At 58.1% G+C, this 18,922-nt stretch overlaps 1 protein-coding gene across 4 annotated transcripts; it reads right to left on the reverse strand.

The window, feature by feature from the left end:
* Positions 1-4,316: 4,316 nt before the first annotated feature.
* MINDY1 (MINDY lysine 48 deubiquitinase 1) lies at positions 4,317-18,666 on the reverse strand. 4 transcript variants are annotated; one of them, XM_019478974.2, is made up of 10 exons: positions 18,252-18,666; positions 8,935-10,544; positions 8,603-8,660; positions 8,197-8,261; positions 7,529-7,687; positions 7,100-7,202; positions 6,641-6,783; positions 5,789-5,968; positions 5,361-5,468; positions 4,317-4,979 (listed from the first exon to the last, which is right to left on the reverse strand). In XM_019478974.2, the coding sequence occupies exons 2-10, from the start codon at positions 9,583-9,585 to the stop codon at positions 4,911-4,913; spliced, it is 1,536 nt and encodes a 511-aa protein (XP_019334519.1). In that variant the 5' UTR covers positions 9,586-10,544; positions 18,252-18,666; the 3' UTR covers positions 4,317-4,910. The 4 variants fall into 4 exon arrangements, with proteins under 4 accessions (XP_019334519.1, XP_019334517.1, XP_019334518.1 ...); XM_019478972.2 differs by having other exon boundaries at positions 5,361-5,495; positions 18,252-18,663; XM_019478973.2 differs by lacking the exon at positions 18,252-18,666 and adding an exon at positions 12,984-13,007 and having other exon boundaries at positions 5,361-5,495.
* Positions 18,667-18,922: the final 256 nt, after the last annotated feature.

The following is an 18,922-nucleotide window of genomic DNA, read 5'->3' on the forward strand; positions in this document are numbered from 1 at the left end:
GTGCCAGAAAGCAACGGTCTCTCCCTGGCGTGGGCTTGAACCTGGCACGGAGACCATGAGAAACCTCCAGAGGAACCACGCGGGGCCAGATGCTATCCTGCAAACACACCCATGGGGTCTAGCTGCAACTTGACTGAACACGAGAGCCCTGTGGACCGGGGCCTCTGCGTCCTGTGACATGTAGGAAGAGAGGAGAGGAAGCAGCTAGCGCAGGGGACACTTCTGGGGGTCGGGCAGGCTTCATCAGGCCTTGCCACTCCATGTCCCAGCCCCTGCTAGGACAGCCAGGCTTTCTTTCTCTCTTGCCTGACCCATGGGTCTCAAAGCAAAAAAAATTGCTGCCATTTTAGCCCCATTTTACAGATGGAGAAACTGAGGCACAGAGCAGGCAAAGCAGCAGCAGAAGTAGGAATCGAACCTCAGATTCCCTGGTCCCACCTCTGGGCTGCTGGGGTCAGAGCAAGGGAACCTCTCCCATCCACAACGCAGCCCCCCCACAGGGTCCCCAACCTGGAGCTCCATCCTGGGGCTCCACATCCATGCCTGGATCTCCTTGAATCAGGCCTTCTGGCATAGGCCATCCCTTGCCTGGAAATCAGCAGGGCAGAGGTGTCTAGACCCCCTGGACAACAGCCTCAAGCAGAGTGAGAGATTGGATTGGATTAGCTGTGTAGTGGGCAGAGAGCCTAGAAACACTTCCGGGCACCCTGTAGGTTTAGAAACCACTAAAACTAGTGTCGCCGCCTCCACCAGGAAGATAAGTGCAGGCATTAGGTGATGCCAAGGGCATTCATTGAGCTTAATTGGTCCAGGCTTTGCAATAGCAGATGCCTGTGGAAGGTTGGGCCCCCCGCCTGTGTGATACCTCACTGGACCGGATGCTTCTCCCCAGGACTGCACCGGGTTTGGGTGCCTGGGAACAACTGCATCGTGGCAGTGACACGTGTGTCAGTGCGTGATGCATGTGATGATGCCGTGGGTCCTGGTGCTGCTCCGGCTCCTGCCCTGCTCTGGGACAGAGGAGGTGGCCGGGGCAGATTCAATGTGGATCCTCCACCTGCGGCTGGGAGGGGCCCAGAGACCCCAGCTTGATCTGCCCTCCCAGCCAGACCATACGGCACCACAGCGCCTGGCACAGCCACACTGCAGACAGAGGAGCAGGGCTTGGGGCAGCACGTCCGGGGTTGCTGAGTCGCTTCTTTGCCTCCGTGCATGTGAGACTGTCTGCCTGTGTCTGTGCATGTGTGTGTGGGGGGTGCAAGCGTATGTTTATGTGTGTGTGCTTGAGTTCAGGTTTGCAGGCATTTCTACATCTGTGCACGTGCTTTTTATACTTGTGTTTTTCATGTGTGCGTGTACATGTTTATGTATGTGTGCATGCTTATATGCATGTTTGTGTTCATACCTGTGTACATGTTTTATGTGTGTTCATGCATGTGTACACATTTATGCTTGTATACATATTTATGTGCATGTGTGTTCATATGTTCAGATATGTTTATATGCCATGTGTTTATGCATATGTTTCTGTGCATGGATGTGATTGTGTGCTTATGTGCATTTTATGTGTGTGTTCATATATATGTGTTCATACACGTGTACGTGTGGTTGTGTGTCTTTGTGTGTTTATGCATGTGTATGTCTGTGCATGTGTGCATGTATGTGTGCTTGTTTGTGTGTGTTTGTGTGTTCATACGTGTGTACATATGTGGTTGTGTGTTGTGTGTTTATGCATGTATCCTTGCAAGTGCATGTATGTGTGCATATTTATGTGTTTATTTGTGCGTTCATACACATATGTGTGTGTTCATATACATGTGTATGTGTGGCTAAGTATGTGCGTTTTGTGTGGGTCTATTCACATACGTCTGTGCATGTGTGTGTATGTACGTGTGCATATTTATTTGTATGTTCATATATGTGTGTGTTTTATATATGTGGGTGTGTTTACGTGTATTTTACGTGTGTGTGTTTATGTGCGCGCGTGTGTGTAGTGCAGACATTCCTCTGTTTACTCTCCTACCACCTGCTGCGCTCGGGGAATACGAAGCCGGGAAGACGATCATCGTAATTACCCCTAATTACAAGAATAAGCATTAGGAATCTGACTAATGACCTGCCTGGCACTCGCGGAGCCCACATGCCTGTTACAAACAGAGGGCAGTGATTTGGTCTCACACTCGTACTCACACTCGTGCACTCACACACACACACACACACACATCTATTGGGTCAATGAGGTTGCTGGGAGCTAACAGGCACGTAGGGCTTTTGAGGGTCAAAGGGACATCAGGGCTGGGTCTTGGCATTGCTTAAGGAGCAGAGATTGTGGCCCGAGGGGAGGTGCCACGATAAGGCTGTTGCAATAAGCCAGAGCACATGCACGTGTATGTGTGTGTGCGTGAGCATCTGTGTATGTGTGTTCTTCTGTGTATGCGTCTGTGTGCACATCTGTTTGTGTGCAGGTGCGTGTCTATACATCTGTATATGTGGGCACGTGTGTGTATACATATGTGCATGCACATGTGTGCATGTTTGTGTGTATATGCATCTGTGCACGTGTGGGCATGTGTGTGCGCATGTGTGTATGTGTCTGTATGCATCTGTGCGTCTGTGTTCGTGTATGCATCTGTACACGTGTGTGTACCTGTTTGTATGTGTCTGTGTGTGCATACCTTTCTGTGTATGCATAATGGTGTGCTTATCTGCACCTGCGTGTATACACCTGTGTGTTCGTGCACATACGTGTTCGTGCATGTGTGTGTGTGTGTGCATGCACCAGTGTGTATATGTAGAGTGACTGCCGCCCCCCCCGCCCCCCGTTTCTTTGGCAAGGAATCAAAACATGCGTGCGTCCAATGCCCCGTCATGCTCAGATTCCCCTTGGGCTCAGGCCACGGCCTGGGCTGCAGGAGGCTGGAGCTGAGCCCCTGCCCTGTCTTGGCCTCCGGTGCCTTCGGCTCCAGCCTCAGTCTGCCTCACAGGGGCTGGGAGCAGCCTCCCCCGCATGATGGTGGCAGCAGGGTGCCTCCCTCCTGCTGAAGAGCCCCTGTGCCAGCCTGTGCCGGCCCCGCCAGCGTGGGTCTCCCAGGTGCCAGCCAGCTAGGCAGAGGCCCCATTTTCCCACCCCAAACCCTGTCCTCTCCCCACCCAGCCCAGCAGGCAGATGGGTTGGTGGGGACATGCCCGTGCCCATACACCCCGCAACCAGCCTGGGGGGCTCTGCCTTTGCTGCCCCCCAAGCCCTATGTGGTAGGGGCAGAAGGGCATGGAGTGGCATGGTCCAGTGGAAGATGCCCCCTGGTGGCAGCTAGAGGTGCTGCAACCCGCCGTGGGGGGGGGGGTGTACTTGCAACGCCCAGCACCCACACTACCACGGGCATCCCCAAAGACCCTGGCAGTGAGTCCTGCTCCTCAGCAGCGAAAGCATGGCTGTCATCTGACCAGGCTGTCATCCATGCTAGGCATGGAGAGGTTTGGCCAAGCAGCGCAGCCATCATTAGGCTCCAGAGTCAACGGGCACAGTGGTGCGAATTTGGGCAGGCTGCGTAGGAGTTTGCAGGCTTGGCACCAACCTGGTGGGGGCCAGGGGGTGGGCTGGGAAATTCTCTTGGGACCACTCACTGCCTGCCTGGTGACGGGGAGCGGGGAATCTGACCTCTGCCCTCCCTGGCTGCGCTAGGAAAAGCTGGGCCCAGCCCAGGCTGTATCACGCTTCAAGCTCCCCTGTCTGCACCATGGCTCCCCTGGCGCGGCCTGCCCCTGCCTGGTGCTCCTGCCCCGCTGTGCCCCCAAGCAGGGAGGCACCGTCCCTCCCCCGCTAAGCCCTGGCTCTGGAGGGACCTGCTGGACAGGTTTGCTCAGCTCTTATCTGAGCAGCTCCGTGCCAGGGCCTGCCCCCCCCCCCCTCCCCCAAGGGACCTCTGCCAGTACCAGCCGGCCTGGTGCCACCCCCACCCCAGGGACCCAGCACCTACCAGCCCAGCCTCACAGCAAGCATCACCCCAGGAGGAGATGGGCCATGGGCCCACCCCAGTACTCCTGGGCTCCTCACTGTGGGAGGGAGGGGGTAGGGCAGAGAGAAGGCAGGACTCCTGGGCTCTGCGCAGGAGCCAGGAATGGGCAAGTAGGACACCTGGGTGCTGCTGGGCCTCTCCTGCCCCATGCTTCAGTTTGCCCATGAGGCTGCCAGGCATTAGGCCAGCTGGAGGATCAGCCCAGGGGCTAATGGGGATCAAGCAGAGTGGTTGGATTCCCGTTGCCCCCTCCCTTCCCTCTCCTCTCCCCCAGACAGACAGACACCTGCACTGCTGGCACCCTGGGGAAAAGAAACCTCTTTATTCCCAACCCCCCAAGGGCCATGGTACAAAGGAAAGGCCCAGAAACCACAGCAGAGACTGGAGACTCCTGACAACCCCCCACAAGAGCTCCAGACCCCAGCACCCTTGCAGGGGGGCACACAGCACCCCAGGCCCAACCCAGCTCATGGGGCAGGGCCAGCAAAGCAGCATGTGAGTCTCATCCCAGGAGCTCCCGTACCCCCTCCCCACACAGGTGGAGACCCCACACCCTGCACCATGCCTCCCAGCCCCGGCCTGGCACTCTGTGCAGGGCAGAGAGGAGGGTGGTTTGGTCCCAGTAGGGGCCGAGTCCTGGATGCCAACCCTGATAGGGAACCCAGGGGTCGGAGGTGGGGGGTGAGGCTGTGGGCGCCGGGCATCTTTGGTGAGAGCTACAAGGCACGAGAGGTGCAGCATGGGGAAAGGGGAGGACTACCGGGAGCCCGCCCAGAGGGTCGGTCATTGCCACGATGCCCAGGCTGGGAGCGAGGTCCCCTCGGGGCGGATCCTGGCAGCTGGGACCCCATGGGCAGGGAGGGCAGGAGCTCCGGGGGTCCGACACAGGCAGCTCTACAGGAGGGTGCAGTCCGACTCAGGCTTCGGCCGGTGCCGGCGTTCACCACCTGCTCTCCCACGGGCCTGCGAAGAAGGGATGAGTGGCACCAACGGGCACCAAACTCACCTGAGCCCACTGCCAAGGGTGGATCCCAGGAGTCCTGGCTCCATTCCCAACACCCTCTCCCCTTTCAGGGGAGACCCCAGGTGTCTGAGTCTCCGCTCCATGCTGCCCCAGTCCCTGAGAACCCCCCTCCTTGGGGACCACCGGATGGCAGCGCTAACCGGGAGCAGGGGGGGTGGCAGAGCCTGGCCTGGAAGCACCCCGTACTGGTGGGTTGGCCATTGCAGCCCACCAGCTGGACCCCTCCAGCAGGTAGCTAGGACTGGGGGAGGGGTGTACTTGCCCTGGAGGGGAAGCGGGGGGACTCACTGGCCCCAAGGGGGATGTGGGGGGCGGGTTACCTGCCCCGGTGGGGCCGGAGGGGGCTGCGGTGGAGGCTGCTGATATTCTTCCTGCTGCAGCTGCTGGGCCAGCTCCAGGTCGCTGAGCGGGGGTGGGCCCTGCTGCTGCTGTAGCGACAGGGCCATGATGTAGTCCTGGGGGCAGGGGCAGCTGTCAGCACTAACCACTGGGCAGCATGTCCAGCCCAGACCCAGGGCAGGACCCCAGGGCTACCCTGTGACAGAACCCAGAAGTCCTGGCTGCCCCAGTACCCTGCCCTGGCCCTGCAACTCTGCCCCCTTCTTGGACCCTGGACTCCTGGGTTCTCTCCCTCTGCCTCCGGACTCCAAGGCAGCTGAGGAGGAAACTGGGGAGTCCGGCTTCCCCAGTATCCACCCTTGCCCGCCCACTTGCTGTAACCACTGAACTGTGCTGCTGCCAGCCGCACCTGATCCAGCTGTTGCTGGCCTTGTGGGGGGCTGACAGGCACCTCCCTGCCAGGCGAGTGGCTCAGGTGGAACTCAGTGTCGCAGAAGCAGCTGTCGCCATCCACTGTGTGCAGGCTTTCCCAGGCCACCCACTCCTCCTTCAGGAAGCCCTGGTCCGTCACCAGCAGGTACAGGTGGCCCTAGATGGGGAGGGGGATGGGGGAGACATTAGAGCCAGGCTGGAGCCCCCCATAGTGCCCCTTGCTCTGCCTTTGGCCCCAAGTCCCCACTCACGAATATTTTTTTTCTTTACTGACCATCTGCCAGCTTTTAACCTTTTTACTGACACATGTTTTTACAGATATTGTGTTTCATATCATGTAAATTGAGCTCTCTTTGCTACCTGGCCCCAGGTAGAAAAATTGGGTTAAGTCTTAGGGGTTAAACCACAGGAAAAATAAAACAAATGTAATAATGTTAGGTTGTCAGTAAAAAAAAATTGGCTGCTTGACCACAGTGATGGTTTGAGTCTGTGCTGCCTCCCCAACCCCTGCCAGGGGCCCCATACTCACCTCCATACCCTGAAGCCCCCCACAGCCTTATCCCCTCTAGCCCTGCTCCTCCCATCCTGATACAGACCCCCGAAGAAGCCTATTGCCATCCCAGCAGTATTACAGGCAGCCTGAGATGCAATAGCAGCAGCACATGGTTGAATGCTTCCTGCAGGGTGCTCTGAAGCTGCTTAACAATTTTCTTTTAATGACGGCTACATTTTTTTTTTGTTTATTGACAGCCTTTCTCACCTATTTTTTTTTTTTTTACTGACAGTCAGTTACTTGACTGACACTTGGTAACCCTGCCGCATGCCCTACCTGATGCTTGGTCATAGTGCTGAAGTGGTTGTTGCGGAAGAAAACGCCGAGTTCGCCCTCCCGGACAGCAGTCGTGAGCTCGCACAGCCCGTGGTATGTCAGCTGTGACGCCGTGGCCTCTAGGAACTGCTCGGCAATCAGGCCTGTGCCCGCAGCCGGGAAAGGGGCAGTATTAAGAAGGATATTGAAAAGGAAATGGAGAACATTGTCGTGCCATTACACAAGTCCACGGTGCACCCGCATCTCAAATACTCTGTGGTGTTCTGTCCCCAGGATGCAGTGGGACTAGACAAGGGCCGGAGAAGGGCTGTTAATGTGATTGGAGGCCAGACCAGGACAGACGTGTGTGTGCATGTAGAAATAGGGGGTGGGGGGAGGGGAGGGCTAGGGGGAGCCTGCCAGGCACTGGTTGTACTGGTAGCAATACAGGAACAGGCCAGCGGGTGGGGGCTGTGTTACCTTCTGTGACCAGGTTGGGGTCTGGCGAGTGCTTGCAGGTGATGATCTTCTCCACCAGCTGGTTGTAGCTCAGCTTGCCCACTGCCTGCACCACCTCCAGGGTCTGGGGTGTGGGAGGTGGTGTTGTAAGCCTGGGCAGCACTGGGGGGGCCATATTCAGACCCCCCAAGGGGAACCCTGGGGCCAGGTCTCCTGCCCACTCCATCCTCTGAGCCCCCCACATCCACCCAAAGCCTGGTCATGGGGCAGTTGGCCACCCCCCAACACAGCACCTGGCACGTAGTGCCTGAGCTACCACCCCCTGGCCCGTGTGGCATTTCCACCCCCATTGCCCCCCGCTGCCCCCAGTAGTCCCAGGTCGGACCCCCAACTTCTCCAGTCCCCCCACCCAAATTTCCCCCCCAGGGGCGGGGGGTTGTGGTGGGCAACCTGCGGGTCCACGAGCCAGCCGTGGTAGAGGGGGATGCCAAGCAGGTCAAAGACGATGCATTCAGGTGTGTACTCGAAGTCAGCAACTCCAGTAAAGCGCACGTTGACATCCAGGCCTGTGGCCAGTTTGGGCAGCACCATCATGGCGTCACTCACGTTCTGTGGTGCGGGAGGGAGGGAAGGAGGATGGCATGATACCCCTGGGGCACTGCGGAGATCCCCAGGCACGATCCATCTCCCAGCATGGGGGACGGCTGGAGCAGGCAGTGCTGTGAGGACAGGTGGGTTCTCTCCAGCTGCCCAAGGGGACTGGGTCCACTCTCCTCCTGGAGCAAGGAGCAGGAGTCCAGTGGCCAAGGCTGAGGTGGAGGGGAGGGAGTCAGACCCCTGAGTTCCCTATCTGAGTCCATGAAGGGGAAGCTGCACCTGGAAGGGGGTCTGTATTGCCCCCTCCACCCAGGGGTGCTGCAGACTCCCTGCCCAGGGACAGCTTGGGCACTGTGCTGGGCATGCCTGGCTCTGGCAGGGGCTCAGTCCCATTCCCTCCCCAGAGCTGAGGCCTGTGGGCAGGAGGGGGGCACAGCACACATTTCATGGCTGGGAGCAGGCTGGGCAGTGCCCTGCAGATGCAACCTCTCACCACTGTGGGAGGCACCCCAGCTCCTCACCTGCTGGAAGTTGAGCTGCAGCCCCTCGGACGGCTCCTGGGGCTTGATGGACAGGAGGCAGTCGCCTTTGGAGAGAGAAGATAGTTCATCAGGGGCCGCCAAGCTGTCCCCACTGGGTAGGGGGTGGCAAAGGGACATGACCAAGGCAAGGTGTGTGGGGGCAGTAGGAGAACCCATTGCTGGGCTTCCCCAGCAGCCACTGGGTTCATTCAAGACTGTGATTACAGCCAAAGGCTGGGGGGTCTCTGGCCAGGCCCCATCACTCAGCCCTGCAAGCATGGGGGGGAGAGGGAGCAGACCCAGCCACCACAGCTGGCAGAGACACAAGACAGGTGGGAGATCCCTGACCTGGCCCCCACTGCCCACCCCATCTCCTCAGCCCCAGAGGAGTTCCTGAGCCACTTACCAAGGTGCGCCATCAGCTCCTCTGACGTGATCATCTCCTTCTGCAGCGGCAGCTTCACCTGTGAGTGGCGGGGGAGTGAGTATCTGGATGCTTTTCTCAGCATGCATTGCAAGCCCCAGGGCAGGGGGGCAGCCTCCCAGGGTCTTTCTAGGCCTTGTCTCTATGGCAACAGCCTCCCCTCCCACGTTCCCAGGGACAGAGGGACATGACCAGGGCTGCAGGTGGGAAGTCAGTGGCAGAGACAGGCCACAATCCCTGCTCTCCCCCCTCCCAGACTGATGCTTTAACTTCCAGGCTGCACTCCCCCCGCTTCACCCTGGGGCCTGCCCTACCTTCCACTGGAGGAAGAGGATGTTCATGATGGCCAGGAGTGGGCAGGGCCCATTCTCGCTCTGGGTGATGACGGGCGTCCGCTCGCCCTTCCACGTGATCCACTTCACGCAGTAGAAGTCGGGTTCAGGGTCCTGTTCTCTGCTGGGCAACTGGGCCTGGGGGCCCTCCGCCGCCTGCGCCACAGCACTGGGCCCGGGGATCTCAGAGCTGCCTGTGCTCAGGCTGGCCTCGTCCGGGGAACACGGTGCCTCCTTGGCATCTGGATCTGGCTCCTCCACAGCCTTCCCAGGCCCTGCCACTGGAGCTGGATCCTGGCATGGGGAGCCCCCCTGCTCTGGGGTCGCCCCTTCCTCCTGGCTCAGGCTGCTCTGCTCAGAAGAGGCCTCTGTGCTGTCCATACACCTGGTGCCTGGCAGAACCGTGGGCTCCAGCTCATCCCTGCCACCAGCCGGTGCCATAGTCCCTTTGCCATCAGCCATGCTGGCCACCTTCCCATCTGCCGCATCCTTATCTGCCATGCTGGCCGCGTTCCCATCTGCCACGTTCCCATCCACCATGCTAGCCACGCTCTCCTCCTGAGTGGCTCCAGGCTTAGCGCCTTCCACATCCACCCCATCGCTCTTGGCTGGCTCAGCCTCCACTGGCTCCATCAGAGCAGACAGGCCGTGTCTCTAGCACATCCACTGAGGCAGATCTCCCCTGGTCCCAGCTATGACAGTGTTCCCTGTATACCAGCTCCGTGGGGTCTTTTGCTCCTGTCTCCAGCTCCCCCAGGAGGGAAAAAAAAATCCCTCTCGATATCCAAACAGGGCTTTTAAAGCACTAAGTCTCCCCTGCCAGGAAGAGGAAACCAGTTTTTTCCAAATAAATACCTAGAGCTTATAATCAGCAGGTTCAACCCTTCCTGGTTCACGCCCCCGGGCAGTGATGTGGGTCTCAATAAAAAGCAGCACGTGGAAGTAGTCTGGCAGTGTAGAGTCAGCCTCAAGTCACATTCCCGAGGCTATCGAAGGAGATCCCAGTGTGGGATACTTAACGAGATCTTCATTAGGCACGGGGAGGTTTCAGCCGAAGTCGCCCCACCCAGCGCCTGACGGACGCACAACCCCCAGCCTGGCTTTTCTGGTGCGTTTTACATTCACTTCTTGGGCGCAGATGAGAGGCAGTATCCCCCTCCCGTGGCGTGGGCACGGACCGCTCCAGATGGCCTTGGGAAGGACACACGTTACCTGCCTTTGGGGGCTTTGAAGGAGGTAGAAAACTGATGGTTTCCCAAAGTAGAGGGGAGATGGGACTCCTGGAAGTGGCAAACCCCACTGGATTCCCCTGGTTGCAAAATATATGTAAGAAAGACAGGCAAATAGGGCCAATATAAGCCTTGTTTTGAAGCTCAGGGGTGGGGAGGCTGGCAGCTAATTGGTGCCTTATCAGTCACTGGGGATCTCCAGCTCGTTACAGTCCTGTGCAATCCCGCCTCAAGGCAACGCAGGCACGAAGGGCGGCTGCCGTCTGATCTTGGCCTGCAGGTGCTTCCGCCGTCTGTCCGGTTTTTCTCCTGATCAGGGCCCTGCTGATCTTGTAGCAGATGGTTTCAGGAGCGGGACTGAATCTAAGCAGAGAGGGAGAGACTCAGATGAGCCATCGTTCACAATAGCCATGCCTCACACCTCTAGGCCACCAAGGTCTCTCTCCAGAGAATCCAGTGATCCCAGGTGTTTAATTTCAGGGTCCTGGGCTTTAAAAGGATCTGTTTTAGTGTCCCCCTAAAGTGAAGTCACCTCTGAACCCTGTCACCACTGGGAGATTGTTTCCATAAACCGCAATGCCAAAAATTCGTTCCCATCCCACCCCCGTGCAACTCATCCTACCCCTTTCCCCTGCAGGGCAGGTGTTCGCTATACGCTCCCCCTGACATTGCCTTCATTTGGATCCTTCTATGAAGCTCCTGGCCCTCTTGCAAACAGCCAGGCCAACAGAACCCCCCCAATGGATATGTCTCCACTGCCCGGCACAGACTTTGGCAAATGCTTCCCAAGTCCATGGATCATTGTCAACCCTCCGTGTTAGATCTGCAAGTCGTGGCGGACAGTTCACTTAAATCCTTAGCGGCGCTCTGCCATCACCAACAACACATTAGGGATGGTTAAGAGGGGGACTGCGAACAAGAAAGAAAGTATTGTGCTGCCCGTTTATAAATCCATTGCCCAACCACGCTGTGAATCCTGTGCAGTTACTGTCCTGTGTATCTCACACACACACACACACATGTAGCCAGTGACCAAGCAATAGTGTGTACACACACCTACATGCACAGAGTCCATGCAGAGCCAGTAACACGCATGCAAGAACACATCCACACAGCCCGTAACACACACACAACCCATAACACACATGCACAAACACACCCACAGACAGCCTGCAATGCACACATAACACATAGCACACATGCATACACACCCACAGACAGCCTATAACATACACATAACCCATAACACACATCCATGAACACACCCACACACACAGAGCCTGTTACAGATGCATGGACACACCCGCACACACATCCCATAACATACACACAACCGAAAACTCACGTGCACAAACACGTACACAATCCATCACACACACCCTGCCATGCACAGAGGCCCAAAGCCAGCTGTGAAGCCTGCAGCCTTTTCCCCCAGGTCCTCCCTTTGCCCCCAGATGCGTGACCGATGGTGCTGCACAACCCCAGCGCTAATCCGAATTCCTGCCTTATCCAAATCCGCACTGAACATTTCCTGCTGTTCCTCCGGGCGTGTGCCTGCAGGAGACACCAGAGCCACTCCCCAGGGCCCAGCCCTGCGGCTGCAGAGGCTCCTGATGTCCCCATTGCCCACAAGCCCGCAGCAGGAGCTCTGAGCGCTTGAGTCACATCCAGCCAGGGTCACCCCACCCAGGGAGGCAGCTCCAGGCTGGAACTTGGGCCCAGGGTCCTGGTCCCCCTGTTCCCAGCCTCTGCGGCAGCCCTGCCTCGTGGTGACCGCAGCTTTCTGCCTGCTGGTAGCCCCTGATGTGCACTGGGTGAGTGGAGAGGACGGCTGCAGAAGCTGGGTCCCTGTGAGCCGTGGGACATGGGCAGCCACACGTATCACCCCTATCTGCTTGGCAGATGCATCACTTAGGCCCTGGGCTCGGACAGCCAGGCCCAGATCTCCCCTTGCCTGCCAGCCAGTTGGCAAAGAGGGCTAGGAATCCAGTGGATCCCTCTGGGGAGTCAGTAATGGGTCTGTGGTCATCCCTGCTTTCCACACAGCACCGTGGGCTCATTGTTTCTGTGCTCACCCTCCTCCCCGCTCCCTGCATTCATCCACTGCCCTGTCACACGAGGGCAGCAATCGCCAGGGCTTTTGGGGCAGCCCCAGGTCTTCCTTGGCAAAGACCAAGGTGGGCTGCGAGGAATCACAGCAGGACTGGGCACGAGGGAGCAAAGGGGCAACTGCAGATGGAGCTCAGCGTCGCTCCATGTCCAGTGACGCCCCTGGGCAGAAGTAACCCAAACCCGAGCTATGCTGGGAGAGGCTCTACACTGGCTGTTACCTGCATGCATCAGAGCTGGACATCACCACGGGCAGTTCACTAAAAACAGCAGCTCTGCAGCCGCCAACAAGGCAAACAGCGCATTAGGGATCCATGAGAAGGGAATCGTGAACCAGACAGAAAGCATCATCGTGCCCCTTTACAAAACCATGGGGCATCCACACCTTGAATCCTGCACCCAGCTCTGGTCCCCGCGGCTCCAAAAGGATCTAGATGAGCTAGCTAAGGTCCGGAGAAGGGCAACAAGCATGATGAGTGCTACAGAGGGGCTTCCAGAGGAGACTGCAGAGGCCAGGCCTGGGCACTTTAGCAAAGCGGGGACAGGAGAAGGGTTTACAAAATACTAAATGGCAAAGAGAAAATCAGTAGGGATTTAGTATCAACTCTCTCTCTCCATACATACCTATCGTCTACCATACACAAAGCTGGTAGACGATAAGTTTAAAACAAACATCAGGCAGTTCTTGCTCACCCAACGTGGAATTAAAGAGTGGGACTCGGTGCCACCAAACACGGGAGAAGCTGAGAGTTCAGCCAGATTCACCAAGAGGTTGGACACGTGCTTAGAGGAAAGGGGCATCAGTAGCTGTTGAGCACGGGAGTGATGAGCACGGCCCATGAATCACAACTTCCTAGACCTTCAATGCTGGCGACTGCAAGGGAGAGAGGAACAGGGGAAAACCCCTGGTCAGACCCAGTCACCCCAGCTTCTGCTCTCTGCTGCCATGTGGCCGGAGACCGGGCACGACGGACCCACAGTCTGACCCAGTCAATGGCAGGTCTTGTGCTCTAGGACCCTCACCAGTCTGACACAGAGGGGGCCGATGCCACATTTACAGACCACGAGGATCCCCAGGCCCCAGCTCAGAGACCCTCAGGCAGACTGGTTTAAACGATGCCAGGGGAAGAACTCTCACCAGTATGGGCTGCTTCCCTACTGGGAGATCTGCTGACCCACCCACCCACTGCTGTAGAGAAGGGGAATAAAACCAGGAAGAGGCCCCTTTACACCAATTTAACATCTGCATTGCTAGGAATACTGGTATAAGACACTGGCAGGGAAATCAGGCCAGTGCCTGTGATGGGCATTTCAGTTAAGGCCTCTGTGATAAAGGAGTCGGACCAAGTGGCTACTGCCCTTGCCCCCTTTCAGTGTCCTCTCGAAGCCTCTTCCAGAAAGGCCCTTGTTAACTGAGCTGCTGCCCCAGTATCTTTCTGGCTATACCCACAAAACAACTGGGCAAGGAGAAACTGGCAAGGGCTGGAAATTCACAGGTATGTGGAACAGAAGTGCCCAGACCGGACTGCTGCAGCCCGGCCCAGAGGTTTCCCAACACAAACACACCCTCTGTGTGCTCACCTGTGTGTTTCTACCACCCCCCTCAGCCCAGCTCCCATCCTGCTGAGACCGACAGTGTGCAAGGCGTGGGGAGCCCCCGATCGCAATGAGAGCGCTCCATGCCAGGAGCATCACTGTGGGGTCCTGCAGGCTGTTAGTCTAGGAGCCCGGCTGGAAATCTGTGATCAACGGGCTGGCAGCTGCAGAAGGAAGGAGATGCCCCGTGTACCCGTACGAAGGCCAAGCCAGAGGCAACCTGCTCTCAGTCCAGGTCTCAGGGCTCTTTCTTCAGCCTCCTCCAGGCAGATTTTAAATACTCAGAGGTGTCCCAGGGAACCGATCCTGCCTCTTACCCGGAAGCCAAGAAGGAAAGCTTTTAGCTCGATGTTTCCTCTAGTGCAGCATTTCTCAGCCTGTGGATCGTGACCCAAAAGTAGGTTGCAAGAATATATTAAAGGGTTGTGAACAAACTTAAAGAACGGATTCTCCTTTAAAGGAGAAAAGGTGGGAAATGGTGGCTTTTCCTTGGCAGGCTGGCAGAGCTCCAGCCTGCGAGGGGCTGGTTAGGGCCCCCCTTCCCCCCACACCCCCCTTGCCCCACACTTGGAGGTTGGGGCAGTGGGTCGGGAATGATGGGCACTGGGTCGGGACTGGCCATCAATGTTTCCAAATGGGTCCTTGTCCAAAAAAGGTGGAGAAACACTGCTGTAGAGGAGCCAACAGAGCAGCAGGGAGTCGGGACACCTAGGTTGTGTCCATGGCTTGTTTCAGGACCTTCTGGGGTGAATCCAGCAGCCTCCCGGCCTCAATTACTCCCATGTGAACGTTAATCAGATTAATCCCCAGGGCTGTCAGAGTCAGGAGACTGACAAGGAGCATCACTGGGTCTGCTCACCCTCATCAGCCCGTTTCATCTGGGGCTTCTGGCCCCGTCTCCTGGGCTGGTGGCCAGGGCACGTGGGGTGGGTTCTGGGTTTGTACCCTGTTGGTGTGGGGCATCCTGTGAGAAATCAATGGCAGCCTGGGGATGCAGGGCCTGGGGGACCCTGACAGGCTTAGCTTCAGGTTGCAAACAGATTAGCAGCTTGAAGTGGGCAGCAGGCACAGGGATTTGCAGGGAAGTTTGCTCTGTGTGTGTGTGCACATGCACATGTGCCTGAGCCACGTGAAGTGGTGTGTGTATGTACCTGATCTGCCTCTTTGCCTGTTCCTAATCCACATGAAGGGGTGTGTGTGTGTGCGCGTGCACACATGCATGTGCTCCTGGTCCCCATGAAGGGAGGGTGTATATGTACCTGATCCCCATGTACCTGGTGTGTGCACCTAACCCACATGAAGGTATACCTGATATGAGTGTGTATGCGTATACCTGCCCCACTTGTAAAAATGTGTGCGTGTATATGTGTGCAAGCACGCATGGATACATAAACCAGATCCACATGAAGGGGGTTGTTTACCTGACCCATGTGAAGGGGGCATGTGTGTGCATACCTGATGCACATGTATGTGTGTACCGGAGCCACACGAAGGTCTAGTCTACCAAGTCATTAGGCTTAACCTCCGGGTAACTGGGCAATTTCCACCACCTTTTTTATTTCCCAGCCCGTCAGACCACAGCATCTAACAGCTTCTTATGGCTTTAAGAAGCCACGTTCCCAGCTTTTGCACAGAATCGTTATTTCGGAACAGAAGTCCCCACATCTCTAAGAAACAGTCATACCAGAAGAACCTCCAGGCTGGGTCCTTCTTTCAGATGGCTCCACGACCCGGGGGAGATGCAGCTTTTCAGTAGAAAAGCTTTCACGGCAAAGCTCAGACAGGTGATTCTCAACCCGTTCGGACTCCAGGACCCTCCCTTGGCAAATCCCAGCTCTTTGCTTGCGCTCAGTTGCAGCCACCAGTGTTTTAGAAATGAGGTGCATGTGGTACATGAGAAAATATGGTGCTTAAAATAGCCCCTGGCAGAGGATAAGACAAGGGTGAACTGGCTACACCTGGGCCCAAGGACTTTATCCAGAGGGCACGGAGAGTTTTTGGCCACAGAAAAATCCTGCAGCGATGCTTCTGTTGCAAGGATGGTGGTGACTGTCTGGACTCCTCCGGGAACATCTCTGGGTTTCTCTCGTGGGGCACATGTGGGCGTCTGCACAGGGCTGAGATGCCGCAGCACCCTTAAATGGCTCTCACACAGCCCAGACAGAGTCATGGGCTCGGGGACTCCACGCAAGGGAGAGATGGCTGTTATCACCAGCTCCGAGCAGTATTTCCTGGCTCTGGCTGGCACCAGAGGCTCCATTATCAGCCATGGATGCAATGCCTAAGAGACCAGACTCTGTTTGTCCGCTGTGCGGATCCAATGCATGTGTATGGAACGGCACAAGTCACGTGTGCTCCTCTCCAGCAGTGACCACCGCCCTAGAGCCAAGTCGCTGAGGCCCCAGGGCCAGGAAAGAGTTCACGCCCAGGCCTGACTTGCAGCACAGACCAGTCCTGTCCAAAGCTGGGGGCTTAAAAGCCTCTACAGTGCCCCGGCCCCTCTCCCTGCAGGCCAAGCGTGCGAGGAGCAGCCAGAAGGGAGCGAGAAAAGGCCGGGCTGTCCCCATCCACTGCCGGCGCAGCGCTAGGGTGAGGTGGGGCCAACCTTTTGTGGTAGGGGGCCACAGAGCAGCCCAGCCCCCTCCTGGAGTGCTGCTCTGGTCCCCTGCTCCATCTGCTGCTCTGCTTTCTGCTCCCTGGCCTGTGCTGCCCTCCTGATCTGCTTTCTGCTCCCTGCCCTGCGCTTCCTACCCCAGCTGCTACTCTGCTTCCTGCCCAGTGATCCCTTCCCCATCTGCTGCTCTGCTTTCTGCTCCCTGCCCAATCCACTGCTCTGCTTTCAGCTCCCATCTCCATCTGTTGCCCTGGTTTCTGCTCCCCACACTGTGCTTCCTTTCCTCATCTGCTGCTCTGCTTTCTGCTCCCTGCCCAGTCTGCCCCCTACCACAGGCTGGCCACGCCTGCTACAAGGCATTGCCAACTGCCTTCATGCCAAGCATGCGCGGCAACAGAGTTAGGGGGTGATGAATTGCATGCGCATACACACGTGTGTACACCAGCCCCAGTTGCTCACGCACACACAAGCACACGCACACAGCCTGGCTGCTCACAACAGAACCCTCCTGCGTTCCTCTCAGCCCCTGCTTCCCAGGGGCCTGGGCACGTGCTCCAGATGGCACTGGGATTAGTCCCTGGTAGATCCCTCACACCCGCGCAGCCGGGGCACAGACACCAGCGAGCCCTGGGTCACAGCTCATGTCCCTGAGCCCTGAGGACCTTCAGCCCTAGCTCATCTAGGCTGGGAGGAGGTCTGGGAAAGGGGCGTGCCACTCCAATCCCTGCCCCATCTGCTCCCTGCCCAATCTGCTGCTCTGCTTTCTGCTCCAGCACTGCCCGAGTTGTACCCGCTGTTGGAAGGGGGGCACTGGGAGCCCATATAGCTTGAAATTCTCCCTCGGAAGCACAATCAAGGAAAGGAGGTGGGAGCCCCGGCCCTGCCAGGCCCAGGCACCTGTAACAACACACAGGCAGAGCAAACCCATAGCAAGGGGGCAGGGTGGGGGCAAGGTTCCCCAATGGTTAAGGCCACAGCCTGGGACCAGACAGGGGCTGAGGAGACAGGAGCCAGACAGAGGCGTTTCCGGAGCCGGGGCCCTCCCAAAGGCACCGAACAGGATTCCTGGGCAGCACCGTGCCCCAAAAGCAGGCACGCCTTTCCTCCATCCCGCCTGTCCCAACAGGCCTGGCATCACCGCCTCCGCAGGCAGCTCATCAGGAGCCAAGCCTGCCTCAGTTTCCCCAGATCTCAAACGAGGGGCCCAGCGCCCCTGGCTGGGGTGGCCAGTTCCGGCTCCAAGCTCCCGGGGGTCCCGGGAGGGGATGCCAACAGATTTCCTCTGGGGGCCGTTCAGCAAGGCCAGGGGAATAGGGTGCATGCCCCCTGACCCAGCTGCCGGGGTGGCAGGAACTGCTGGCGTTACAGAGGCGCTGCCCCAGGGATGGGTAGGGAGATGCTCTGCTCCGTGCGGAGCGCGATGGCTCCCACGACTCTTCCCAGGCCCGGCCAGCCCCTACTGGGACCATGTCACTCGCCCAAAGCTGCCTGATCCAGCCTGTCCGGACACAACCAGCCTGGAAGCCATCCCGCTCAGGAAAAGATTCGGGGGGAGAAGGGGACAGGGGGACCCTCCAGAAACCTCCCTGGGGAACTTGGGCAGCTCAGGAAGAGCCACACACGGCCATGCACCCATGGGAGACAGACCCCCAGAGCCCTCCCCAGAAGCAGGGGTTCAGAGGCCCCCTCCCACAATACAGCCCCTCTGCCCTAACTTCAGCAAGCCCCGGCCCCTGCAAACCCAGCGGTACCTGCCTGGGGAGGGGGGAAGCGCCTGCTCCGAAGTCCCCCGTGCCCAGAGGAGCTTCCCCTCGGGCGTTGCTCTGTATGGCGGTGCCCGTGGGTCCGGCACAGGCTGACCTGGGGCACCGCCGCCTCCTGCCAACTTCGCAGCCTTGTTTGTGCTCCGGCTGGAGGAGACGATTCCCCGGCTGGGCCGGGCGCAGAGCAGCCGGGCTCAGCCTTGACTTCCAGAGACTCCTGCTGGGTGGAGGACGTACAGCAAGAGGGCCGCGCCCTGCAGAGCCTGAGCTGCGCGGGGCGCAGGAGGCTGCTGCGCCCCCAGGCCGGAGCCCGGCCTCCACGGTGCCAGTCCCCAGCTCCCGGAGTCCTGGGATGGGGGGACGCGTCTCCTTGCTGGGGCGTACGGGAAGCCGTGGGCTCCAGTGGGGGAGGGGAGGGGAGTGGGCATGATCCAGTTCACCAGCGCCCCCTCCTTGGCCTCAGCTGCACACACACGTATGCACACATATGCACACGCCCCAGTTGCTCCTCCCCTCCCCTGCAGCCAGGCTCACACCTGCAAGCCTTCTGCGTTGATCTATGACCCCTTGTACCCCACTCCCCCATGGCCTAGGGACATGCTCACACCACCTCCTTGCACACCAGCCCATGCTGCCCTCATGCACCTTGCACACCCACC

The sequence above is a fragment of the Alligator mississippiensis genome, chromosome 15 (assembly GCF_030867095.1).
Source record: "Alligator mississippiensis isolate rAllMis1 chromosome 15, rAllMis1, whole genome shotgun sequence".
NCBI lineage: Eukaryota > Metazoa > Chordata > Crocodylia > Alligatoridae > Alligator > Alligator mississippiensis.